The sequence below is a fragment of the Sus scrofa genome, chromosome 11 (genome assembly GCF_000003025.6).
Source record: "Sus scrofa isolate TJ Tabasco breed Duroc chromosome 11, Sscrofa11.1, whole genome shotgun sequence".
Lineage (NCBI taxonomy): Eukaryota > Metazoa > Chordata > Mammalia > Artiodactyla > Suidae > Sus > Sus scrofa.
The window spans coordinates 33,333,467-33,358,986 of NC_010453.5; the positions used below are offsets into that span (position 1 = coordinate 33,333,467).

The following is a 25,520-nucleotide window of genomic DNA, read 5'->3' on the forward strand; positions in this document are numbered from 1 at the left end:
ATTTCTCAAAGAAATTCATAAGATTTTAAAAAGAAATGGCTAGAGGCAGAAATTTGAGTAGCCAAGGAGTACCAAAGATTGCCTGTAGCTACGGGAAGCTGTGCGAGGGGCATGAAACGGACTCTCCTTCAGTGTTTCTAAAAAGAACCAATCCTGCTGACACTTTGATTTTAGACTCCTGGCCCACAAGACAGTGAAAGAATGAATTTCTGTTATTTTGTTCCATCAATTTCATTTAAAATTACTATCATTTTTTACTTTGGGGTTGCCCTTGACACCAGTTGAACAAAGACTCTGAAGTTAATGCTCATTCAGTTTTGTGGATGTGTTTGGGTGATTTTAGATTCAAGGTTAAAGTTAGGATTTAGGATCTTAACATTTTATTCTACCATTTCTGTTTTATTTAGATCCAGTACTTCCCTATTTTTTGACTATAGAGTATGCAATAAACTTATGTAAACATATGTAAAAATTATATCTTAATAGAATCTTTCTGAATTGTGGAACTATTCTTAAGGCCTGTTGATACATGTTGAAAATTTACTATCAAAGATTGTGTCATTTAGGAGTTTCTAAGGATATTCTAATAAATAGTAGCTCCTTTTCTAATTTGGTTTTCAATCAAGAAGTAAAGAAGTGGCAGATATGGGCCAAAATATCAACTTTACTATTGATGAAGATTAATTTGGAAGATGTGGCTTGGTGGGAGAGCCAAATGGATACATTAATTGAACTGCAAACCTGGCAGGATTGTACACTCATTTATGGTGGTGCCTGTCCAGTGAAGAGGCTGATTTGGTACCTCCTTTTTTAGGGTCCCAAGAAAAAAAATGGTGAGGATGATTCCAAAATATACATTATATTCTTCCCAATCACTTGTCATTCCATAAATGGATGTGTTAGTTTCCTGAGGCTTCTGTAACAAATTACCACAAACTTAATGGATAAAATAATAGAAATTTATTCTTTCACAAATCTGTGGGCCAGGAGTCTTAAATCAAGGTGTCAGCAGGGTTGGTTCTTTTTGGAAGCTCTGAAGGAGAGTATGTTTCATTCCCCTCTCATAGCTTCCTGTAGCTGCCGGCAATCACTGGTGTTCCTTGGCTACTCAGGTTTCTGCCTCCATATTCCCAATGGCCTTTAGACCCAGTGTCTTTGTGTTTATTTCTTCTTTTCTTCTAAGGACACTCATCATTGTATTTAACATAATCCAGGATCATCTCATCTTTAGCTACTGACCTTTATTAGGTATGCCAAGTCTTTTTTCCCAAATAGGTTATGTTTACAGGTTCCAGGTGGACATATCTTTTGGAAGGGCCACTATTTGATCCAGTAAAAGGGATGAAGAGGCCAGGAGTTGGAGTAATTAAATAAGTAAACTTACTACTTGCCCGGAAAAATCAGGAGTTAGGAACAGGTGTTTCTCCCTAGCATTTTGCAGCTTTTTGTTCTCATGGTCAGCCAGATGTCAGAGACCAGCAGAAATCATCCTGTTCCTACCCTGAGATTGCATTGTTGGTGTTATCTTCAGTTTGTGTTTCTTTGACAGAATCTTTTAAAGCCACTTGTCCATTGTGTGATCATTAATTGTTAAAACTAGGTAATATAATCTATATATCCATTTAATTGCACACAAATAAAAGTCAGTTGGTTACAACACATTGAAAGTGAACTAACCAGTGAGGTGCCATATAGAGATATAGAGATATAATAAAGAGTAACTTTTTTTTTGGTAAGCATGGTACTATTTAAAGATATATTTTATACTATGGAAGGTGTCACTTTATGTTAAACTTATTTTTCAGACACATAAGCAGATTTTGATCTTATTTCCCAATAATGCCATAAGCGTTTCATTACATTAAAACTTGTAATAGCTAGTTAGTCCATCAATTTTATTTTTGTCTTTGACTGAAATATGACTAGAAAGAACATTTCTTCTCCTTAATGCTAGTGCATATAGGATAGCAATAGATTTAAACTCATTTAAAAATAAAATGTGAAAATAAGTCAAGTATAGCTCACATTTCTTAGATTTTGTATAGTTAAAATTTTGGAGTATTGTATTCTTTATTTTTGCCAGAAGAGGGTGTACTTTAAACTTGATGTTTTTTGAACAGAAAGCATTCCTTTCAACTGCTGCTGTAAAATTGATGTCCCTTAAAAAATTACTAAGTTCTTTAATTCCAGAAGTTCCTTAATGTACATGGTCGGAAAGGGGGGATATATGTGAACACTTTAGAGCACATAAGGCTAAAAACGTCATTTAATATACCTTTAATCCAGAAAAATAACTTTTTTTCCTAAAGTTTTCATTTCTTGTTACTTTCTAAAGATGAATTCAGAATTATATATTAAAAAATTCTTCAGGAGACCTTTTTGAAGTTTAATCTTTAAATGCAAAAAAAACCTCCACCCTGATATATGTAACAGTTACAATTTTTAGCTTACTTATCATTATAAATCATAAAGTATAACCATTAAGGAAAATAAAAATACTATAGATGAAAAAGCTGTGGCTAGAAAGTGATATTTATTCCTTTGTTTTTTGGCAGCTTGAAGGTCCATGTGTTTTGCAAATTCAAAAAATTCGCAATGTTGCTGCACCAAAGGATAATGAAGAATCTCAGGCTGCACCGAGAATGCTGCGTTTGCAGATGACTGATGGTCATATAAGTTGCACAGCAGTAGAATTTAGTTATATGTCAAAATTAAGGTAATTAGTACTTTATTTTGTGTTTTTGTTATAGAGTATTTAAAGGTACTATTCACCATGGATTTGAAGACCTTTGAAAAGAAGGAATGCATTCTTAAAAGTGCATATTAGTTATTCCGAATAAAGTTTGTATTTATAAAGAAAATAGCTTAAAATGGAGTTAATTGCTTCTTGCTTCAGTGTTAATAAAAATAGAAAAGTAACTATTTTAATTTTATCACTAAATTTTAGGTTATTAAAAATTACCAGAGCAGTTTCTTTAAATATGTTACAGTTCCCTCCTTGACAGATGTGTCTGTCACAGTTTATTGATATAGAAAAGTTTATAGATGAATGAATTTTCTTGGGGAAAATGATTGAGGCTGGAGAGGTTTGTGTGTCACCCCAGTTTCTAAGAGGAGGAAGAACTCCATAAGGAGAAATTTTGGCTATTTTTATGAGACTTTTAGAATCATGCCTGTTGGAATGAAGAAAAGCACTAAGAAGGACGGGAAAGTGTCTCGTTCTCAGTGACCCCATTAGATCAGTTTGAGCTCTGTTTTCTGAGATGGGAATTTTCATTGGACGTTGTAACCATCCCTCCCACCCCCTTTCTTTTCTTAGTCTTTTTTTTTTTTTTTTTTTTTGTCTTTTTGCCTTTTCTAGGGCCGCTTCCCGTGGCATATGGAGGTTCCCAGGCTAGGGGTCGAATCGGAGCTGTAACCACTGGCCTACACCAGAGCCACAGAAACATGGGATCTGAGCCGCGTCTGTTACCTACACCACAGCTTACGGCAACACTGGATCCTTAACACACTGAGCCAGGCCAGGAATCGAACCCGCAACCTCATGGTTCCTAGTCAGATTCGTTAACTACTGAGCCACGACGGGAACTCCATTCTTAGTCATTTTATATGCTTCTGTTTGCTGCGCAGAGTCCTTTGAGCTTTTTCGTTTAATGTGAAAGCCTAGACCATACTTCTGTCTTGAGCAAGCATTTAATAAGCATTTAGCATCCACTGTGTTCCAGCCTCTTTATCTGGTGCTGGAGGGAGAAAGGTAAAAAGAATTTAGTTTTTGTCTCCAGGGAGCTTATATGACAATGAGGTAGGCACACAACATACAGATTACAGTAAATGCATCAACTGAAATGAATAGGAGTTCAGAAAATTGCCTCTACCTGGGGGGAGTAAGGAATAGGAATATGAATAGATGTTAGAGAGAGATGAAAGTGGGAATAACATATGCAAAAGACTTGGTACCCTGATAACAGATGATTGAAAAGTTCCATTTGGACCAGCTGGGTTATTTGGGATTGTGGTATGTGGGAGGAAATGCGGTAGGTTGGGGCCTTGTGTGCAATATTCAGTGATTTCTTTTTTTCTTTCAACTAGTATCTATTACTTCCTTAGAAAATAATATGTTCATCTGAAATGTTGATTTGCATATACAAAGGGGGAATATATTGACTTTGTGATTATGTTGTCTTCTTTTTGAAGAATAGAAGGATTCCTACTTTTGTAAAGAAACATAGCCTTTCCTCCTTTAACAAATTCAGTCAGATCCCCTCTAAGGGAGTTCACAGATAGATGACTAAGAAAGAAGACTTGCCGTATAATAGTTCATTCTCTCATTTTATTTATCTATTTTTTAGTTTATTCATTTATTTTATTTTATTTTTTGGTCTTTTTGTCTTCTTAGGGCCACACCCGTGGCAATTGGAGGTTCCCAGGCTAGGGTCTAATCGGAGCTGTAGCTGCTGGCATACACCACAGCCACAGCAATTTGGGATCCGAGCCTTGTCTGTGACCTACACCACAGGTCACGGCAATGCCAGATCCTTAACCCACCGAGCGAGGCCAGGGATCAAACCCATGTCCTCATGGATGCTGGTCGGGATCACTAACCACCGAGCTACAGCAGGAACTCCTCATTCTCTGATGTTATTGCTATATATTTCTCTGAGGTAAATGAAAACAAAAGATTAGCCCCAAGAGGAGGATCCCTTATGCTGCCCACTATTTTCTTTTGTTGAATTCATTACAGTTTGACAATTGAAAAAAATCACTGCAACTTTCTCATTCACTCATCATTGAAGTAGCATGTCTACTTTTGGTGCTGTAAAAACATCTTATAGAAGTGTTCTCACATGTGAAAGATTTGGGAGCTTTTTTATATTATTATTAAAGTATAGTTGATTTACAATGTTGTGCCAATTTCTGCTGTACAGCAAAATGACCCAGTCTCTCTCTCTCTCTCTCACACACACACACACACACACACACACACACACACATTATACATTTCCTTACTTTGTCTTCTCCTATGGTCTATCCCAAGAAACTGGATATATTTCCCTGAGCTATATTGATTATCCATTCTAAATGTAATAGTTTGCATCTACTAACCTCAAACTCCCCATCCATCCCACTCTTGCCTCCTGCCCCTTGGCAACCACAAGTCTGTTGGAAGACTTTTAAAAAAATTTTTTAATAATGATTTTTATTTTTCCATTATAGCTGGTTTACAGTGTTCTGTCAAATTTCTACCGTACAGCATGGTGACCCAGTTACACGTACAAGTATACTATCTTTTTCTCACATTATCGTGCTCCATCATAAGTGACTAGATATAATTCCCAGTGCTATACAGCAGGATCTCATTGCTTATCCATTCCAAAGGCAGTAATTTGCATCTATTAACCCCAAATTCCCAATCCAGCCACTCCCTCCCCCTCCCCCTTCACAACCATAAGTCTGTTCTCCAAGTCCATGAGCTTCTTTTCTGTGGAAAGGTTCATTTGTGCCATATATTAGATTCCAGATATAAGTGAGATCATATGTATTTGTCTTTCTCTTTCTCACTTCCTTCACTAGTATGTGAGTCTCTAGTTCCATCCATGTTGCTGCAAATGGCATTATTTTGTTCTTTTCTTCTTTTTTTTTTGTCTTTTTGCCATTTCTTAGGCTGCTCCTGTGGCATATGGAGGTTCCAAGGCTAGGGGTTGAATCAGACCTGTAGCCACCGGCCTACACCAGAGCCACACCAATGCGGGATCCAAGCTGCATCTGCAACCTACACCACAGCTCACGGCAACGCCAGATCCTTAACCGGCTGAGCAAAGCAGGAATCAAACCCACAACCTCATGGTTCTTAGTGGGATTCATTAACCACTGTGCCACAGTGGGAACTCCCCGTTCTTTTCTATGGCTGAGTAGTATTCCATTGTGTCTCTATACCACATCTTCTTAATCCAATCATCGGTTGATGGACATTTAGGTTGTTTCTATGTCTTGGCTATTGAGAATAGTGCTGCAGTGAACATGCGAGTGCATGTGTCTTTTTCAAGGAAGGTTTTGTCCAGATATATGCCCAAGAGTGGGATTGCTGGGTCATATGATAGTTCTATGTATAGTTTTCTGAGGTACTTCCATACAATTTTCCATAGTGGTTATAGGAAGACTCTTTTCAAAATAAGTTTGGTTAATAAGCGTTTATTTTAGAAGGAAGTAGAACTCACTACAGAGGATAAACCAGGAATTGATATAGAATGTTTTCTCTAGTGGGCATTGCATTTCTTTGGGATGCTTCTTTCCACTTATCTGTTCTACCTCTGGCCCCACTTCTCACTGTATTTTTTTCTGTTCTTTTGGTTTGTTTGTTTGTTTTTAGGGCCATACCCACAGCATATGGAAGTTTCCAGGCTAGGGATAGAATTGGAGCTGCAGCTGCCTGTCTGTGCCACAGCCACAGCAACACAGGATCTGAGCCATGTCTGCGACCTACACTGCAGCTATTGTCAATGCTGGATCCCCGACCCACTGAGCAAGAGCAAGGATAAGAACCTGCATCCTCATGGATACTAGTCAGGCTCGTTACCACTGAGCCACAACAGGAACTTCCTTTTTTTTTTTTTTTTTTTAATTTCATTGATGAGGGAGAATAAAGATACTTTGGGGTGCCAATACAGTAGTAATTAAACCAAAATATGCTGAGTAAGAGTTAGTTGTGGCCCTGAAGGTGATGTAATAAAAATTATATTAAAATCTTAGCACTATTTGTTCTTTTCTGGAAATAGAGCTATAATTTAATTTGATGATTAGAACTCTTGATCAGTTATTCTAATGAAATTGTATGTCCAGCTTCAAATAATTTGACATCTTTTTCCTCTTAACCTATTATTTTTTAATCTCCCTTTTCTTATTGTATTTTATTTTTTACTTTTTTTATTACTCAAATAAATTTGTCACATCTGTAGTTGTATAATGATCATAACAATCTGAAATCACAGGATTTCCATCCCACAGCCCAAGCACATCCCCCCACCCCCCAAACTGTCTCCTCCAGAGACCATAAGTTTTTCAGTGTCTGTGAGTCAGCATCTGTTGTGCAAAGAAGTTCCGTCTGTCCTTTTTTCAGATTCCCCATGTCAGTGAAAGCATTTGATGTTGGTGTCTCATTGTATGGCTGACTTCACTTAGCATGATAGTTTCTAGGTCCATCCATGTTGCAAAAATGCTGGTATTTCGTTCTTTTTAATGGCTGAGTAATATTCCATTGTGTATATGTACCACATCTTCTGGATCCACTCCTCTGTCAATGGACATTTAGGTTGTTTCCATGTCTTGGCTATTGTAAATAGTGCTGCAATGAACATTGGAGTACCTGTGTCTTTGCAAGTTGTGGTTTTCTCTGGGTAGATGCCCAGGAGTGGGATAGCTGGATCAAATGGTAGTTCTATGTTTAGTTTTCTGAGGCATCTCCATACTGCTTTCTACAGTGGTTGCACCAATTGACAGTCCCACCAACAGTGTACTAGGGTTCCTTTTTCTCCACACCCTCTCCAGCACTTAGTGTTTGTAGACTTTTGGATGATGGCCATTCTGGCTGGTGTAAGGTAGTATCTCATTAGTGATTTGCATTTCTCTAATAATGAGTGATGTTGAACAACTTTTCATGTGTTTCTCTGCCATCTGTATGTCTTCTTTGGAGAACTGTCTGTTTAGATCTTCTGCCCATTTTTGAATGGGGTTGTTTGTTTTTTTGGTATGGAGGTGCAGAAGTTGTTTGTAAATTTTGGAGATCAATCCCTTGTCAGTTGATTCACTTGCAAAGATTTTCTCCCATTCTGTGGGTTATCTTTTCGTTTTGTTTAGAGTGTCCTTTGCTGTGCAGAAACTTTGAAGTTTGATTAGGTCCCATTTGTTTACTTTTGTTTTTATTGTCATTACTCTAAGAGGTGGATCTGAGAAGATGTTGCTGTCGTTTATGTCAGAGAGTGTTTGGCCTATGTTTTCCTCTAAGAGTTTTGTAGTGTCTGGTCTTATATCTAGGTCTTTAATCCATTTGGAATTTATTTTTGTGTATGGTGTTAGGGAGTGTTCTAATTTCATTCTTTTCCATGTGGCTGTCCAATTTTCCCAGCACCACTTACTGAACAAGCTGTCCTTCCTCCATTGTACGTGTTTGCCTCCTTTGTCACAGATGAGTTGGCTGTAGGTGCGTGGGTTGAATTCTGTGCTTTCTATCCTGTTCCACTGATCTATATGTCTGTCTTTGTGCCAATACCATATGGTTTTGAGGACTGTTGCTTTGTAGTATAGTCTGAAGTGGGGGAGCCTGATTCCTCCAGCTCCATTTTTCTTTTTCAGGATGTCTTTGGCTGTGCTGGGTCTTTTGTGCTTCCAAACAAACTTTAAAATATTTTGTTCAAGTTCTGTGAAAAAAGTCCTTGGTAATTTGATAGGGATTGCATTGAATCTGTAGATTGCCTTAGGTAGTATAGTCATTTTGAATATATTAACTCTTCCAATCCATGAGCATGGTATATCTTTCCATGTATTTGTGTCATCTTTGATTTCTTTCATCAGTGTCTTTTGTCTCTTTAGGTAGGTTTACTCCTAGGTATTTTATTCTTTTGGATGTGATGGTAAACGGGATTGCTTCCCTAATTTCATTTTCCGCTCTTTCATTGTTAGTGTATAGAAATGCCTTCGATTTCTGTGAATTAATTTTGTATCCTGCGACTTTGCCAAATTCATGGATGAGCTCTAACAGTTTTCTGGTAGAGTCTTTAGGATTCTCTAGGTATAGTATCTTGTCATCTGCAAATAGTGGTAGTTTTACTTCTTCCTTTCCAATTTGGATTCCTTTTATTTCTTTTACTTCTCTGATTGCTGTGGCTAGGACTTCCAGAACTATGTTGAAGAGAAGCGGTGAGAGTGGACATCCTTGTCTTGTTCCTGATCTCAGCGGGAATTCTTTCAGCTTTTCACCATTGAGAATGATGTTTACTGTAGGTTTCTCATATTTGGCCTTTATCATGTTGAGATAGGTTCCCGTTATACCCACTTTCTGAAGGGTTTTTATCAGAAATTGGTGTTGAATTTTGTCAAAGGCTTTTTCTGTGTCTATTGAGAGGATCATATGGTTTTGATTCTTCAGTTTGTTAATGTGGTGTATCACATTGATGGATTTGCAGATATTGAAGAACCCTTGCATCCCTGGGATAAATCCCACTTGATCAGGATGTATAATCCTTTTAATGTATTGTTGGATGTGGTTTGCTAGGATTTTGTTGAGGATTTTTGCATTGATGTTCATCAGTGATATTGGCCTGTAGTTTTCTTTTTTTGCGGTATCTTTGTCTGGTTTTGATATGGTGATGGTGGCCTCATAGAATGAGTTTAGAAGAATATCTTCCTCTGTAATTTTTTGAAATAATTTCAGAAGAATAGGTGTTAGCTCTTCTCTAAATGTTTGATAGAATTCCCCTATGAAGCCATCTAGTCCTGGACTTTTGTTTGTTGGAAGTTTTTAAATCACAGTTTCAATTTCAGTTCTTGTGATGGGTCCATTCATCTGTTCTATTTCATCTTGGTTTAGTCTTGGAAGGTTGTACTTTTCTAAGAATTTTTCCATTTCTTCTAGGTTTTCCATTTTATTGACATATAGTTGCATATAGTAGTCTCTTATGATCCTTTGTATTTCTGTGATGTCCGTTGTTACCTCTCCTTTTTCGTTTCTAATTTTATTGATTTGAGTCCTCTCTCTTTTTTGCTTGATAAGTCTGGCTAGGGGTTTATCAATTTTGTTGATCTTTTCGAAGAACCAGCTTTTCATTTCATTGATCTTTTCTAAGGTTTTGTTCATTTCTATTTCATTGATTTCTGCTCTGATCTTTATGATTTCTTTCCTTCCACTAACTTTAGTTCTTGTCTGCTCTTCTCTCTCTCATTGCTTTAGATGTAAAGTTAGCTGGTTTATTTGAGCTTTTTCTTATTTCCTGAGGTGGGCTTGCATTGCTATGAACTTTCCTCTTAAAACGGCTTTTGCTGCATCCCATTTGGAGTGTCATATCTTTGTTGTTATTTGCTGATAGGTATTTTAAAATTTCCTCTTTGATTTCTTCAGTGGTCCATTTGTTGTTTAGTAGCATGTTGTTTAGTCTCCACGTGTTTGTGTTTTTTGCAGTTTTTTTCTTGTTGTTAATTTCCAGTCACATAGTGTCATGGTCGGAGAAGATGCTTGATATGATTTCAATTTTCTTAAAGGTACTGAGGTTGGATTTGTAGCCAGGATATGTTCATTCTTAGAGAATGTTGCATGTGCACTGGATAAGAATGTGTATTCTGTTGTTTTTGGATGGAATGTCCTATAAATATCTATTAAGTCCATCTGGTTTAATGCATCATTCAGGGCCTGTGTTTCCTTATTGATTTTCTGTCTGGATGATCTGTCCATTGCTATAAGTGGGGTGTTAAAGTCCCCCACTATGATTGTGTTATTGTCGATTTGTCCTTTTAAGGTCGTTAGCAGTTTCCTTATATATTGTGGTGAACCTATGTTGGGTGCATAGATATTTAAAATTGTTTTATCATCTTCTTGGTTTGATCCTTTGATCATTATGTAATGTCCTTCCTTGTCCCTTAAAATATTTTTCATTTTAAAGTCTATTTTGTCTGATGTGAGTATTGCTACTCCAGCTTTCTTTTGATCCCCGTTTGCATGAAATGTTTTCTTCCATCCTCTTACTTTCAATTTGTATGTGTCCCTAGAAGTGAAATGGGTCTCTTGAAGAGAGCATATATGTGGGTCTTGTTTTTGAATCCATTCAGCCAGTCTTTGTCTTTTGGTTGGGGTGTCTAGTCCATTCACATTTAAGGTAATTATTGATATGTATGTTCTTATTGCCATTTTATTAATTGCTTTGGATTTGTTTTTGCTGCTCTTTTTTCTTTCCTTCTTCTCTTGTTCTTTTCTGCCTAGAGAAGTTCCTTTAGTATTTGTTGTAAGACTGGTTTAGTGTTGCTGAATTCTCTCAGTTTTTGCTTATCTGTGAAGGTTTTGATTTCTCCTTCAAATCTGAACGAGAGAGCCTTGCTGGGTAGAGTAATCTTGGTTGGAGGTTTTTTCCTTTGATCACCGTAATTATATCATGCCACTTCCTTCTGGCCTGCAGAGTTTCTACTGAAAAATCTGCTGACAATCTTATTGGGGTTCCCTTGTATGTTATTTATTTCTTCTCCCTAGCTGCTTTCAAGATTTTCTCTGTCTTTAATTTTGTTCAGTTTGATTAGTATGTGTCTCGGGGTGTTCCTCCTTGGGTTTATTTTATATGGTACTGGTTGTGCTTCCTGGATTTGAGTGAGTGATTCCTTCCCCATGGTAGGGAAGTTTTTGGCTATTATCTTTTGGAATATTTTTTCTGTCTTCTTCTGGCACCCCTATAATATGAATGTTGGTGCATTTAACTTTGTCCCAGAGTTCTCTGAGACTCTCCTCATTTCTTTTCAGTCTTTTTTCTCTTTTCTGTTCTGCATCCGTAATTTCCACTAATCTGTCCTCCACCTTGCTTATTCATTCTTCTGCCTCATGTATTCTGCTGTTAGCTGCTTCTGGTAAATTTTTTTTTTTTTTTTTTAAACAAGTGGCCGCACCTGCGGCATATGGAAGTTCCCAGGCTAGGGGTCGAGCCACAGCCACTGTAGAAGCAACACTGAGTAGTTATGTTGTGAGCCACACGGGAAGTCCTCTAGTGAATTTTTTATTTCAGTTATTATATTTTGCATCTCTTCTTGTTTAAGTTTTATATCTTGTATCTCTTTGCTCAGTGTTTCCTGTAAGTTATCCATCTTTGCCTCCAGTTTATTTCCAATGTCTTGCATCATCTTCAGCTTCAACTATCTAAAGTCTTTTTCCTGGAGGCTGAGAATCTCCTCATGGCTTAGCTGTTTTTCTGGGGTTTTTCCTTTCTTCCTCATCTGAGTTATAGTTCTCTGTCTTTTCATTTTTATAGGTTTTTGGTGTGGTGACCTTTTTACAGAGAGTAGAATTGTAGCCTCTTTTATTTCTTTTTTGTTGTTGTTGTTGTTGTTGTTGTTGTTGCTATTTCTTGGGCCGCTCCCGCGGCATATGGAGGTTCCCAGGCTAGGGGTTGAATCGGAGCTGTAGCCACCGGCCTACGCCACAGCCACAGCAACGCAGGATCCGAGCCGAGTCTGCAACCTACACCACAGCTCACGGCAACACCGGATCGTTAACCCACTGAGCAAGGGCAGGGACTGAACCTGCAACCTCATGGTTCCTAGTCGGATTCGTTAACCACTGCGCCATGACAGGAACTCTGCCTCTTTTATTTCTGATGACTGCCCCCCTGTGACTGAAGTCAGTATGGGGTGCTTGCTGTAGGCTTCCTGCTGGGAGGGTCTGATGCCTGCCCACTGGTAGCTGGAGCTGCTTCTAATCCCTCTGGTGGGTGGGGCTTAGTCTCTGGATGGGTTTAGAGGCAGCTGTGTGCCTGAGGGGTCGTTAGGTAGCCTGTTTACTGAGGGGCAGGGCTGTGATCCCACCTGGGTTTTTGTTTGCCCTGGGACTTCTCAGCACCTGACTGATGGGTGGGACCAGATTTTCCCAAAATGGCCACCTCCAGAGAAAGGCATGCTGCTGAATAATCCCAAGTGCTTTGCTTCCAATGTCCTTCCCTCACAAGAAGTCATGTTCACCCCTGTTTTCCCAGGATGTCCTCCAAGTACTGCAGTCAGGTTTGACTCAGATTCCCATGGAGACTTTGCTTTGCCCTGGGACCCAGTGCACGTAAAAGTCTGTGTGTACCTTTTAAGAACGGGGTCTCCATTTCCCCTAGTCCCGTGGAGCTCCTGCACACAAGCCCCACTGGCCTTCAATGCCAGATGCTCCAGGGGCTCTTTCTCCCCATGCCAGATCCCCACATGTGAGTGTTTGATGTGTGGCTCAGAACTCTCACTCCTGTAGGTGAGTCTCTGTGAACCAGTTAGTTTTTAGTCTGTGGATCTTCCCACCCAGGAGGTATGGGGTTGTTTATATCACAAAATCGCCCCTCCTACCTCTTTTTGTGGCCTCCTCTTTTTTTCTGGAGTAAGATATCTTTTTTGAGGTTTCCAGTTTATTTGGGTGAAGAGTGCTCAGTCTTTAGTTGTGAATTTTGTTGTTTTTAGGAGATAAGTTGCCTCTTAACGTATTAGAGAAAGAGTTTGGGAAAGGCATAGAGATTTTACATAAAAATTAGATCATTACCTGCTTTCAGATTATATTTTAGTTTTAAAGTTATATTACCAAAATTTAAGTGCCCCTGTAAATTTGCTTCCCATTTTTTAAGGCCTTATGTAGCTTTTTATCTTTATGTAAAATTTGTGTTTTTTACATTTTCCAATATTACCAATATGTTAGAAATTGTTGGCCAAAAATAGTTTTAAAGAACACACATTGATCTTATGTAAATTATATAATTCATTAATAATTTCTTTAGAGGTAAAGAATATAGCATCCTTGGTGCTTTTTTTTTAACTTCTAAATTATGACTATAGATTTATGAAAATCTGGTTCTGCTGATTACCTAGAATTGGGAAAGACTTCACTTAGTATAACTGTATTTAGGTGCTTGCTGATCTTGAAGTTTGGTAAACATCGTGATAAGTTTACTGCCTTTACTACCACACAGCTTTTTACTTAAGAATTATGTTAGGCATGGTTGCCCATGACTACTTGTTGTATAAGTCACATATGATGACTAGGAATGATTAAGCTTCAGTCCTCACAATAGTTTGTAGCAGATAATAGCTTACTCTGTATAGGGTCTTTGAAACCTTAAAAAGACGTATTTTATTCCTTGTTGATAACCATTTCATCAACCATCTTTCTTCAAAATAGACCAGAAATACTGATGCTTTCATTGATTTGCTAGTGCACTGAACAGCACATGGTGAATTTTATGAGCTTTTAAAAATGTGATAGTTTAAAACTTGCAGCATGATTTTCTAATTTATCCTAAGTGTTTTAGTATCATCTTTATTCCATTTAGAGTACTTTAGCCCTTGCTGTATGTGTGAAGAGATGGGAAGGGGCTTCTATATGTGATTTACTTTTTTTTTTTTTTTGTCTTTTTTTGCTATTTCTTGGGCCGCTCCCTCGGCATATGGAGGTTCCCAGGCTAGGGGTTGAATCGGAGCTGTAGCCACCAGCCTACACCAGAGCCACAGCAACGCTGGATCCGAGCCGCGTCTGCAACCTACACCACAGCTCACGGCAACGCCGGATCCTTAACCCACTGAGCAAGAGCAGGGACTGAACCCGCAACCTCATGGTTCCTAGTCGGATTCGTTAACCACTGCGCCACGACGGGAACTCCATGCTTTTACTTTTGAATAAACCTGTGTGATAAAATGGATTTCTTCCATTGTTTCCTTTATCAAGATTGGAATAAACATCTTTTCTCTGGCTTTTGTAAAAGGGGTCGTGGTATAACAATGTCTGCTTCAAATCTGATAATGTTAACATGTTATGGAAAAATCCTTTTGAAGTCAGTATGCTTTATAGTAAATAACTCTCATTTGTTCTTTAACTGGATAGTTTTAAAAGAACATTATTTTGTGTGGATTACAGGAGCTCCTATAAATGTTAAATGTTTAGGATTTTTCCTGGTTTGATATATTTTCTGTATTGAAATTTAGTTTTATAACAGTATGTCTTTGCAATATGCAGTCAAAGCTCAGAGGGGGGAAAAAAGGGTAAAACTTACATTTATATAGCATGGCATAGTTGAAAAAGTACTTTCAGATCTTTTATTCTATTTTTCTTCACCACAGATTTATGGTGTGATTTTTATTATCCATATGTTTTTACATGTGGAAAAAAATTAAGGTAGAAAATGATAATCTTAAACCTTGTCTTCTGACTTCCTCCCTGATGACTTATTCACACTATTTAGCAAGCCACCTGAAAAATAGTTTTCATGTCAGTGCATTTTGAAGAATTTTACTAGGTCATAGTATGAGACTGAATTCCACTTTAGAGCAAGAACTTCAGTGTGTTTTAACTCTTTTTTTCCTTTGCTTTAGCCTAAACACACCACCTGGAACTAAAGTTAAGCTTTCAGGCCTTGTGGATATAAAAAATGGATTTCTGCTCTTGAATGATTCTAATACCACAGTTCTTGGCGGTGAAGTGGAACACCTTATTGAGAAATGGGAGTTACAGAGAGTAAGTGTAAACTAAGAAAAATGGTTTGAACTTTTAAAACATTACACTCTTTTTATTGTATTCACTATTTTAAGGAGATCTTCCTATAATGAATAGTAAAATTAGTCTTTAATGCCAGAGTTGAGTAGAACTCAACTCAGTGATCTTTACAGAGACTGTCTACCTTTGTTTAAATATATTGTTCTCTTAAAGCAGGTGTCATTTTTCACTATTTGTTACAATTTATTACATATTTTAAAAGTCATTCTTTACTGACAAGTTTTCAAAACTGCCAAGATGCCAGTTATAAGCTATATGTAATGTATCTGTATATAATTCTTTCTGCAGAAAAAAAATGTGCATATGTATGAATAATGTATGAATATTTGTCTCATCTGTATATACAGGTACAAGTGAAAGCAAATGAGTATTTCACTGTAATGAAAGGGTTCTTGTTCCATTTGCCTTCTAATCACATTATTTGATGTTTTCACCATTTCTGTTATCAATGTCTTTATGCTTCTAGTCATCTAGATTATCCAGTAATGGTTCTTCTACTTTGCTTCTGGCCACCAGTTCTGTTGATCTGCAGCAGATCATTTATCAGTCCCTGGCTTTCAAGTCCCACTGCTGTTACTATTGTTTTAAGTCTCTTTCTTGGACTACATGCAGTAACCTCTTAACTGGTTTTACCACATATTCTTTCTTTTTCTTTCTTTTTATTTTTTTCTTTGTAGTGACGTACATGCAGCATATAGAAGCGCCTGAGCTGGGAATCAGAGCTGCAGCTGAGGCCCGTGCCACAGCCACAGCAACACCAGATCTGAGCCACATCTGCAACATGTGCAACTTGTGGCAACACGAGATCCTTAACCTACTGAGCAAGGCCAGGGATCAAATCCGCATCCTCATAGAGACAATGTAAGGTCCTTAACTCCTTGAGCCACAACAGGAACATTTTTCCATCTTCTAACTTATTGTCCTTCTGCCAGCTTATCTTCAGGATAATTCAGACCATGCCACACCCTGCTTTTATTTTAAATACCTTATCTTGGATTCAAGGCCTTTAATAATCTAGCCCTAGTTCCAGTTTACCTTTTCAACTTTCTTTAATTTTTTCACATAAATTTTTATGCTAGCCAAATGGAACTACTTACTCTTTCTTTGATTCTCTATGCTTTCTTCAGTTAAGGTTTTCCCACAAATGCATTCATCTTATTTTTTCTCTCTGCATAGCCATAGTGTCCCCTTGCTTTTAGACTCAAATCAAATGCTTGCTTTTTCACATGGTGAAATATTTACTCTTTCTTTGAATTCTTGGAACACTTTATTCGTATTAAGAAGCATATTACTTTTTACCTAGCACTAATATTATATTTATTCCTTATCTCCTTTAATAGATTGTAAACTTTTTGACGTTAGATTTCTTATTTGAATCATCTTTATTCAATTCTACAAATACTTGTTGAACAATGTGTAGGTCTTGAGCTGGGCTTTTGCATCTTTATGTCATGTAGTCTACCTACCAGGCTTATAATAGAGGGTTACGTCCATATGGATCAGAAAAAAGGCTTTAAGAACTATTAAACTTATTTTATAATCAGATGATGGCTCTGAGCCTTTATCTCCAAAGTGGTGGCCTTGAGTCTTAAGTGAAATAAACATAACAAGTAATTGTGAAATCAATGAATTACAAGCACAAAAAGCTAATTATTCTTTGAATTAGAATTCATATTCTTGTGCCACTCTCAGATTTTGTCTGTGGTCTAAAGTGAGCTATGGGGCCTAGCAATATTTCAAGCTTTTGGTATTTTAAGATACTTTAAAATTTTTTCTTAGTTTGAAAGTGCCTTTGTTTGGGATGTAAGTAGTTAAGGAAATTTAGGCACATTTTGTATTCCTTAGTACTCATTCCTTATGATAGTAGTGTGCTACATTTTGGGCCGCTATACTATGCAGCGTAAGATAACATTCCACAACTGCATTGTTTGATTGGAAATGTTCCACAAGCAAGTAATTCAGAAGTGGTTTGATAATTTTATATAAATAGCCACTTTTATAAACTCTGAATTTCCTGGAGAGAAATCCCACCCATTTTATGTGATCTTTTCCTTTCACAAGTTGGTATATTGTATTTCTATTATCATTAGAGATTTTTAAAGTGTGGTAAAATGTCAAGTTAGACCAACACATTACATAATTTTTCCAGCCCAACCAGAAGTACCTCAATAATTGTAAAGTCAGTCAGAATTCCTAGGAATTTCCTCACCTCCAGCACACACACACACACACACACACACACACGCCCACACACACTGATCAGTTTGACAGTTGTCCTTGTAATGTTTTATTATATATTTTTACACTTTGTTTCCTGAAAGCTATGCTAGTATTTCTTGTTAGGGAGCAATAAAAATTTACATGAAAAATAGTTTAAAAACATCTTAATATGATTACAGTTCCCTTTGGTTTTATAGTTTTTTGACTTCGGTAACCATAGAGATGTAGAAATCATGGAATGTTCAGATTACTTGAGCGTCTGGCAGGTGATACACATACCAGGTACACAGAAATTAAGTGTACCCATAGAAATCATAAACTCTAGGGTTAATTTTGGAGGTAATGGGGTCCTAAGATTCTTGCAAAATAAATAGGTGGGAAGAGAATATTGGACAGTATTTAAAGCATATTGTAGTTGTAGCAAGTTGGTTACAGATAGGTGAAGAAAAGAAAAACTCAGACCTTAAAATATGATAAAGATGGTTCCATTCCAGATGTAATTTGCAGTGTAATGTAATTCTATAACATTTCAATGCTTCCCCCTTACCTTCTATAACAGATTATTTAAATTTTTTTCTTTAAAAAATTGTCATAAATTGTGCATATAAGGTTTAACGTCTCTACCATTTTTAATTGTAAAATTCAGTGGCATTAAGTACATTCACACTGTTGCACAACCATGTATCTCCAGATTTTTTTTTTAATCTTCTCAAACTAAAACTCTGTATGCATTAAATAATGCCTTCCCATCCTCTTCCCCCTACTCTGGCAACCTTATACACAAGGTGTGCCTCATAAAAGTACAGTCATACAATATTTGTCCTTTTGTGTCTGGCTGAATTCACTTAGCATCATGTCTTCATCCATTTTGTACATGGGTCAGAATTTCTTAACTTTTAAGGTTGATTACTATCCCTTTGTATATAAATAGTATATTTTGTTAATTCATCCACTGATGGACATAAGGGGTATTTCCACCTTTTGGCTATTATGAATAATGCTCTATATACGTGCTTGAGTTGCCACTTTCAGTTCTTTTGAATTTATACTCAGAAGTTGGGTTGCTGGATTGTGTAGTAATTTTGTTTAATAGTTTGGGTAACAGTTATATTGTTTTCTGCAGCTATTGCACCATTTTATGTTCCATCTGCTGTGGTCAAGGGGTCGTTTTTCCACATCCCTGCCAACCCTTATTATTTCATATATTTTGGATAATAACAGTTCTAAGTGTGAAGTGAAATCTCATTGTTTTGATTTACTTTTACCTAGTTCTTAGTGATATTTAACGTATTTTCATATGTTTACTGGCCATTTGTATATCTTCTTTGGAGAAATGTCTATTTTAGTTGTTTGTGTATTTTTAAATTATTTTTTGATTTATTCTGGATATCAAGTTCTTATCCTATATATGATTTATAAATTTTTTTTCACATTCCATGGGTTGCCTTTTCATTCTGTTGTTAGTGTCCTTTGATACACAAACATTTTAAATTTTATTGAAGTTCAATTTTACCTGGTTTTTTTTTTTTTTATTTCCCATTCTTTTGTTGTCATATCCAAGAAATCATTGTCAAATCCAATGTCATGAAGCTTTTTCTCTGTATTTTCTTGTGGAAGTTTTATGGGGTTAGCTCTTTAGCTCTTAAATTTAGGTCTTTGATCTATTTTGAATTAATTTTTTGTACATGGTGTAAGTTAAGAGTCAAACTTCATTCTTCTGCATGTAGATTCCCAGTTTGCCCAGCACCATTTGTTAAAGACTCTTCTTTCCCTAATGAATGGTCTTATCGTCTTCATCAAAACGTCATTTGCAGAGTTCCTGTTATGACTGAGCTGGTTATGAATCCAACTAGTATCCATGAGGATGCGGGTTCAATCCCCTGGCCTGGCTCAATGGGTTAAGGATATGGCGTTGCCATGAGCTGTGGTGTAGGTTGTGGACATGGCTCAGATCTGGTGTTACTGGCTGTGGCATAGGCTGGCAGCTGCAGCTCCGATTCCACCTGTAGCCTGGGAACTTCCATGTGCTGTGAGTGTGGCCCTAAGGGAAAAAAAATAAAACAATCATTTGACCATACATGCAAGGGTTTATATCTGGGTTCTTTAATAGTCTGTTTTTATGCCAATATTACACTGTTTTATTTTTCCCTTTTTTGGCTTATCTGTGGCATATGAAAGTTTCTGGACCAGAGATCAAATCTAAGCCACAGCTTTGGCAATGCTGGATCCTTAACCCGCTGCACTGGGTCAGGGATTGAACCTGTGCTGCTGCAGAGACAAAGCCAGATCCTTAACCTGCTGTGCCACAATGGGAACTCCAGTACCACACTGTTTTGATTACTGTAATTTTGTAGTAAGTTTTGTAATTAAGAAATATTTTTGCTATTCAGAGTTCCTTGAGATCCCATATGAATTGCATTGAATCTCTGGATCTCTTTGACTAGTATTGACATCTTAACAGTATTAAATTGTGCAACTCATGACCATGGGAAGGCTTTTCTTTCATTTCTTTTAGCAATCTTTTTTTTTTTTTTTTTCTTTTTCAGCTGAACCCACAGCATATGGAATTTCCCTGGCCAGGGGTTGAATCTGAGCTGCAGCTACGACCTACGCCACAGCTCTGGCAATACCTGATCCTTAACCCACGGCACCAGGCTGGTAATTGAAATAGCACCTCCAGAGAGACAAGCTGGATCATAAAACCTCTGTGCCACAGCAGGAACTCCTCTTTTAGCAATCTTTTATAGTTTTCTTTGTACAGATCTTCTGCTTCTTTGCTTAAGTTTATCGCTGTCTATTGGATGTTAGTATAAATGGAAGCTTTTAACTTGCAGTTTTTTCTCAGCCTAGTTCTCAGCAATGACTCAAGGGAATTCCTGTCGGGTTTCTGAAACTTCTTTTCTGTATAGGGCTCCCTTTTTTGAGGTTCTCCCCCACAGTTTCCTGTCATTTCAGACTGCCTTGAGCTATGAGATTGATTTTCTCAACTCCGTTTTCTGGGCTCTGTCAGTATCATGCCTGCAAGCAGAAAGGCAGAACCACCTGTTTTTTTCCTCTTTCTCTTAGGGATTATAGTCTTGTACTACTTCTTATCCTATGTTTTAAAACAGTTGTTTCTTACATGTTGTCCAGATTTCTAGCTATAGAAGATTAAGTCTGACTCTCGTCCATTTATCAGGATGGAAAGTGGACATCTTGTAATATGTTTTTAATTATATAATGTGTATTGGGAGATGGTTTGGCAGTTTATATGAGCTTTTTAAGGAAGCCAGAGTATAAACTGAAATAATTTTTGCTCTTTGAATCATCTTTTTCTTACATCTAAATTAAAACTGAGGAAAGGACCCCCTAGATAATTTTATGCATTTGCTGTTCTTATTTAAAATGGGTTAACATCTTAAATATAGCTTATAAAGAAATGTTCATATACAATTTAAATTGCTCTTTGATCAATAAACCAAATATTATTGTTGTCTTTAGTCTTGGTTTTTTTTAATGTAACTTACATAAAATATGTAGTGTTCTTTTTATAATGTAGGAGCTCTGTTTATAATGTAGGAGTATGTTTAAAATACATGTGATTTTTTAAAACTTATTTTCACCATTTTACGTCATATTTTAAACATAACACTTTCTGTATCAATAATTATTTAAAATGCACAAAAAAACTTCGAAGTTGAGAAAATGTATGAAGTGACAACCTGTGTTTAACTGATAGATATGTATTAACACCTCAAAGCCAAAACCAATGGGAGAATGGGAGGGACAGATGAGTGAGAGGAATCCTGACAATTCCTTATGGCACTTTTGAAGGACTTTATAATATGAGAAATTACTTTTGTTAGGAAGTTATTTTTTTTTTAATTTACATAATATTTTGTTACCTCGCCAATCCTAAGTATGATAGGGAAATAAGAAAACTAAAATTAGGAGAGTTTGAAAGCTTATTTTTATTAAAGAGCAATCAGTTGAATAATTGTTCAAAGTATAAATTGATTTGCAAAACACGATTGTTATTAAGGAAATTTTACTATAATTGAAAGTAACCTCCATATCGTAAACTATAACAAACTGATCTCTTTAAATAGCTAGCAGTTGTTCTCATCAGTATTGCTGTGAACTGTTTCTAGTCACAAGATTTCTGACACCAAATGTGCAGTAATTCTCTGTAGACATCAACTGGATGTCCTGTAATGTAGTTCATTTCTCACACCACCTGGAATTAGTACAGACCTCACAAGCTAAGAACTCAGTCTCCGGAGATTGCCCCTCACTTCAGGTGCCAGTTGCAAGTACTAGGTCCTGAGGTTACCAACACTTCTGTCCAGCTTAGCTACAAATCAGGAGTTTTCATGATCTCATACTCAGATTTGATAATTTGCTATAATGACTCACAGAATTTAAGGAAACACGTTACTTGCTATTACTTTGTTATAAAGGATATTATAAAAATATAAATCAATCGCCCTTATTTATAAATAAGGGCGATTTAGAAGAGTCCTGAACTCAGGAGCTTCTCTCCCTGTGTGCATCACCCTTTTGGCACATGGATGTGTTTACCTAACCCAGAAGCTCCCTGAACCCCATCATTTATAGGGTTTTTATGGAGGTTCATTACATAGGCATGCTTGATTAAATCACCACCATTTAACTCAGTCTCTAGCCCTGTATTAACTCAGTCTCTAACCGTCTATTCCCGTGGTTGGTTGTTCTGGCAGCCAGCCCCCATCCTGGAGTTTTCCAGGGGCCCATTAATAGTCATCTCACTACTATAAACTTGGGATGGTTGTAGGGGCTTATTATGAGGAACAAAATGTGCTCCTTACCGCTGTGACTCAGGAAATTTCCAGTGTTTTAGGGTCTCCGTTTCAGGAACTGGGGACAAAGACCAAATGTGTATTTCTTATTATGTAGCAATATCACAAATATGTTGTTTGCTAATAGATTTTTTTTGGTCAAAAATTATCATTTTGAAGGTAATTTCCAGATAATGAATTTCTGTTGGAGTGTAGGTTTAGTATGCTTTAAAGTGAAATTCTTGCTGCCAAAGTTTGTGTCTTTACTGAGAATGTTTTTTACTGTATTTTTTTCTTGTGACAGTGGCTTGGCAAATACTTCTGAAGATTGTATGTGAATGTGGGTTTTGGTAAGAAAAGATAAGGAAGAGCCTTTGCCTAATTATTGAAGATAGGATTAAAATATTTTATATAGTTTGAAATAATAGTAGAAGGCTTTTTTTTCCTATTTCTTACAAGAATCTACTAAAATGAGTGGATTCCTGGTGCATTGTAAGCATTGTTAAACATATTTTTAATGTATAATTTCTGTTTTATGACTTGCTTTTCCCACAGAGCTTATCAAAACACAATAGAAGCAATATTGGAACCGAAGGTGGACCACCTCCCTTTGTGCCTTTTGGACAGGTAATGACTTTCATTTTGTCAGATGAATTTTAATCAGCAAAAAGTGTTTTTCATTTGTAATCAAGCTATGTTTAGTTTTGTGCTGAACTATTCATCCAGAGGTCATAGGAGTTATATGGAAATATGTTAACTACAGGAATTTGATAATTATGCTTTTTTCCTATACTGTAATTCAAGTTTTGGTGTAGTTTTCTATTCTCAAAAGCTGTTAACCTAGAGATTGAAACAATTAAGAGATACACCTGAAGTGCACCCTAAAACTAATTAAGAGAAGATGGTGAGGCCTTTTTTTTTTTTTTTTGAGAGAAGAAATTCAAAAGTAAGAAGACAAAAATATGCTATAATTTCTCACTTTGTTCATTAAAAATAAAAGAGGGAGAAAGAGAATAAAAGCATCAACTGATGGATTGACAGGAGACAAAAAAGAGAACACAAGGCAGGGAAGAGCATCATTGCACTTTAGGAGAGCCTGCTGTCCCAGCTGAGATTCTGCTCTGCTTTGATTCAATACCCATCTCAGTCAGAGACTTAACTTTATTTCTACTTGGTATTTTCCTTTCCAACAACAGTAGCCTCTGTCCTTCTCTCACAGAAGCCAAGGGTTTTCCATTTCCTAACTTTCAGCCCCCTTGCTGCAAAATGTTACTATGAGGTAGCTCCTCTGCTGGCCAGTATCTTATGTCTTCTTACTTGTACACAGCATCAAACTGCATTCAGAACAGTCTCCTCCAGCTTGTCCCTGCTTGATGTCTGAAGAATCTGAAAATAAGTCCTGTCACTGCTTGCTCTTTGCCACTTGATGCCACTAAAATTTAGCTATCAGTAATCTGCCCTGCATTTGCGCTTTATTTTCCTTCAGGGGTGCTGGGTCACAGTAAAGATGAGTTGCGGACAACACCTAGGAAACAGAGACCTGCATTTGAAGAACAATTCAGAATTTTTTTTGGTGTAAAAACAAATATCGGGAGTTCCTATTGTGGCTCAGCAGAAACGAATTTGACCGGTATCCATGAGGACTCAGGTTCAATCCCTGGCCTCGCTCAGTGGGTTAAAGATCTGGTGTTGCTCTGAACTGTGGTGTAGGTCACAGATGCAGCTTGGATCTGGTGTGGCTGTGGCTGTGGTGTAGACTGGCAACTATAGCTCTGATTCGAACCCTAGCCTGGGAACCTCTATATGCCACAGGTGCAGCCCTAAAAAAACAAAACAAAACAAAACCTAATTAATCAGAAAATAAATTGGTAAGAGCAGTTGACTGACATTCTCTTCAAAACCCTTCTTGCAGGATCTACTCAAAATTAAATGTCATTCTTGCATCATGGCTATTTTGAAAGTATTTAAAATGTCTGTCATTTTTCGTTGTGCTTTGGAATGTGAGACAGTCAAGATAAAAGGAGGCACGTTGTATGCTAATGATATTCTCATTTCTCTCAGTGGAAGCCTCTAGAATGAAAACAGAATATAAACATTCTAATAATTTAAATTTGAAAACAGTAAATGCTATTTTGTAAGAATTTGCTTTCCTCTTAGATGTTTTGGTGATAATATTTCTTTCATAAATTGCTCCCATATATTCTAAGGATTTAATTATTTTTGAGACTTTGAAGTGTGTTTTATAGCTTATTTTTGTAATAGGAAGTATATGAAAAGTTACAACTTCTATTTTTCTGTGAAGTCCATTCTGAAAACTCGTATTCAGCATGTCATAGCCTTGTACACGGGTTAAAGACAGAAAATACTAGCTGTATGTTAATATGACCTATTTTATATGTGTATTGCTGAAAACCTCTGTTTGTATAACGCATTAATTTGAGAGCATTTTTTTTCCCCTCTTTGAAATTATTGAGTTTAAAAAGATTCATTTTATAGGATTTTTGCTGCTAGGATTAGAAGGGAGAACAGAATTCAAGGCTTATTTTTAGGCAATGATGGCATTCTTATTTGTTTTAAGAGGTTGAAAAATCAAAAACTTTGGAGCCTAATTGAGGGCAGAGGTATGTTTTTAGCTTCATAAGTTCAGAGACATGTTTTTATATGTTAAAATAAATATACTATTCAATCATCCTGTATATGGTGGCATAATGTGGAAGTTAAGCACCTAATAAAAAAAAAAAACAGACTTTACTTCTTGTGCAATAGTCTAGACTGTTTAAAATTTTAAATTATTTTAAATCATTATCTTTTTTTTTTTTTTTTTTTGCTTTTTTAGGGCCACATCTGTGGCATATGGAGGTTCCCAGGCTAGGGGTCCAATTGGAGCTGGAGCTGATGGCTTATACCACAGCCAAAACAATGCAGGATCCAAGCCACATCTGCGACCTACACCACATCTCATAGCAATGCCAGATCTTTAACCCACTGAGCAAGGCCAGGGATTGAACCTGCAACCTCATAGTTCCTAGCCAGATTCGTTTCCACTGCGCCACAACAGGAGCTCCCAAATCGTTATCCTAAAATGAAATTTAGATCTCTTGGTTTGATATATGTTTTATTTTATTTTATTTTTAATTTTTATTTCTTTTTTATTTTTAGGGCCGCACCCATGGCATATGGAAGTTCCCAGGCTAGGGGTCAAAGCGGAGCTGTAGCCACTGGCCTATGCCGCAGCCACAGCAACACCAGATCTG

General features: G+C 36.9%; 1 protein-coding gene across 4 annotated transcripts in view; it reads left to right on the forward strand.

Annotated features, from left to right (window-relative positions):
- The window catches only part of TDRD3 (tudor domain containing 3), a 182,576-nt gene that overhangs the window by 75,911 nt on the left and 81,145 nt on the right, over positions 1-25,520 (forward strand). For 2 of the 4 annotated variants that reach the window (XM_005668459.3, XM_013980575.2), the window contains exons 4-6: positions 2,556-2,716; positions 15,070-15,211; positions 22,822-22,893. In XM_005668459.3, coding sequence (XP_005668516.1) covers positions 2,556-2,716; positions 15,070-15,211; positions 22,822-22,893 — 375 coding nt within the window. Of the gene's footprint in view, positions 1-2,555; positions 2,717-15,069; positions 15,212-19,804; positions 22,447-22,821; positions 22,894-25,520 lie in introns of those variants that run through there. The other 2 variants (XM_021065650.1, XM_021065651.1) reach the window with 2 other exon arrangements.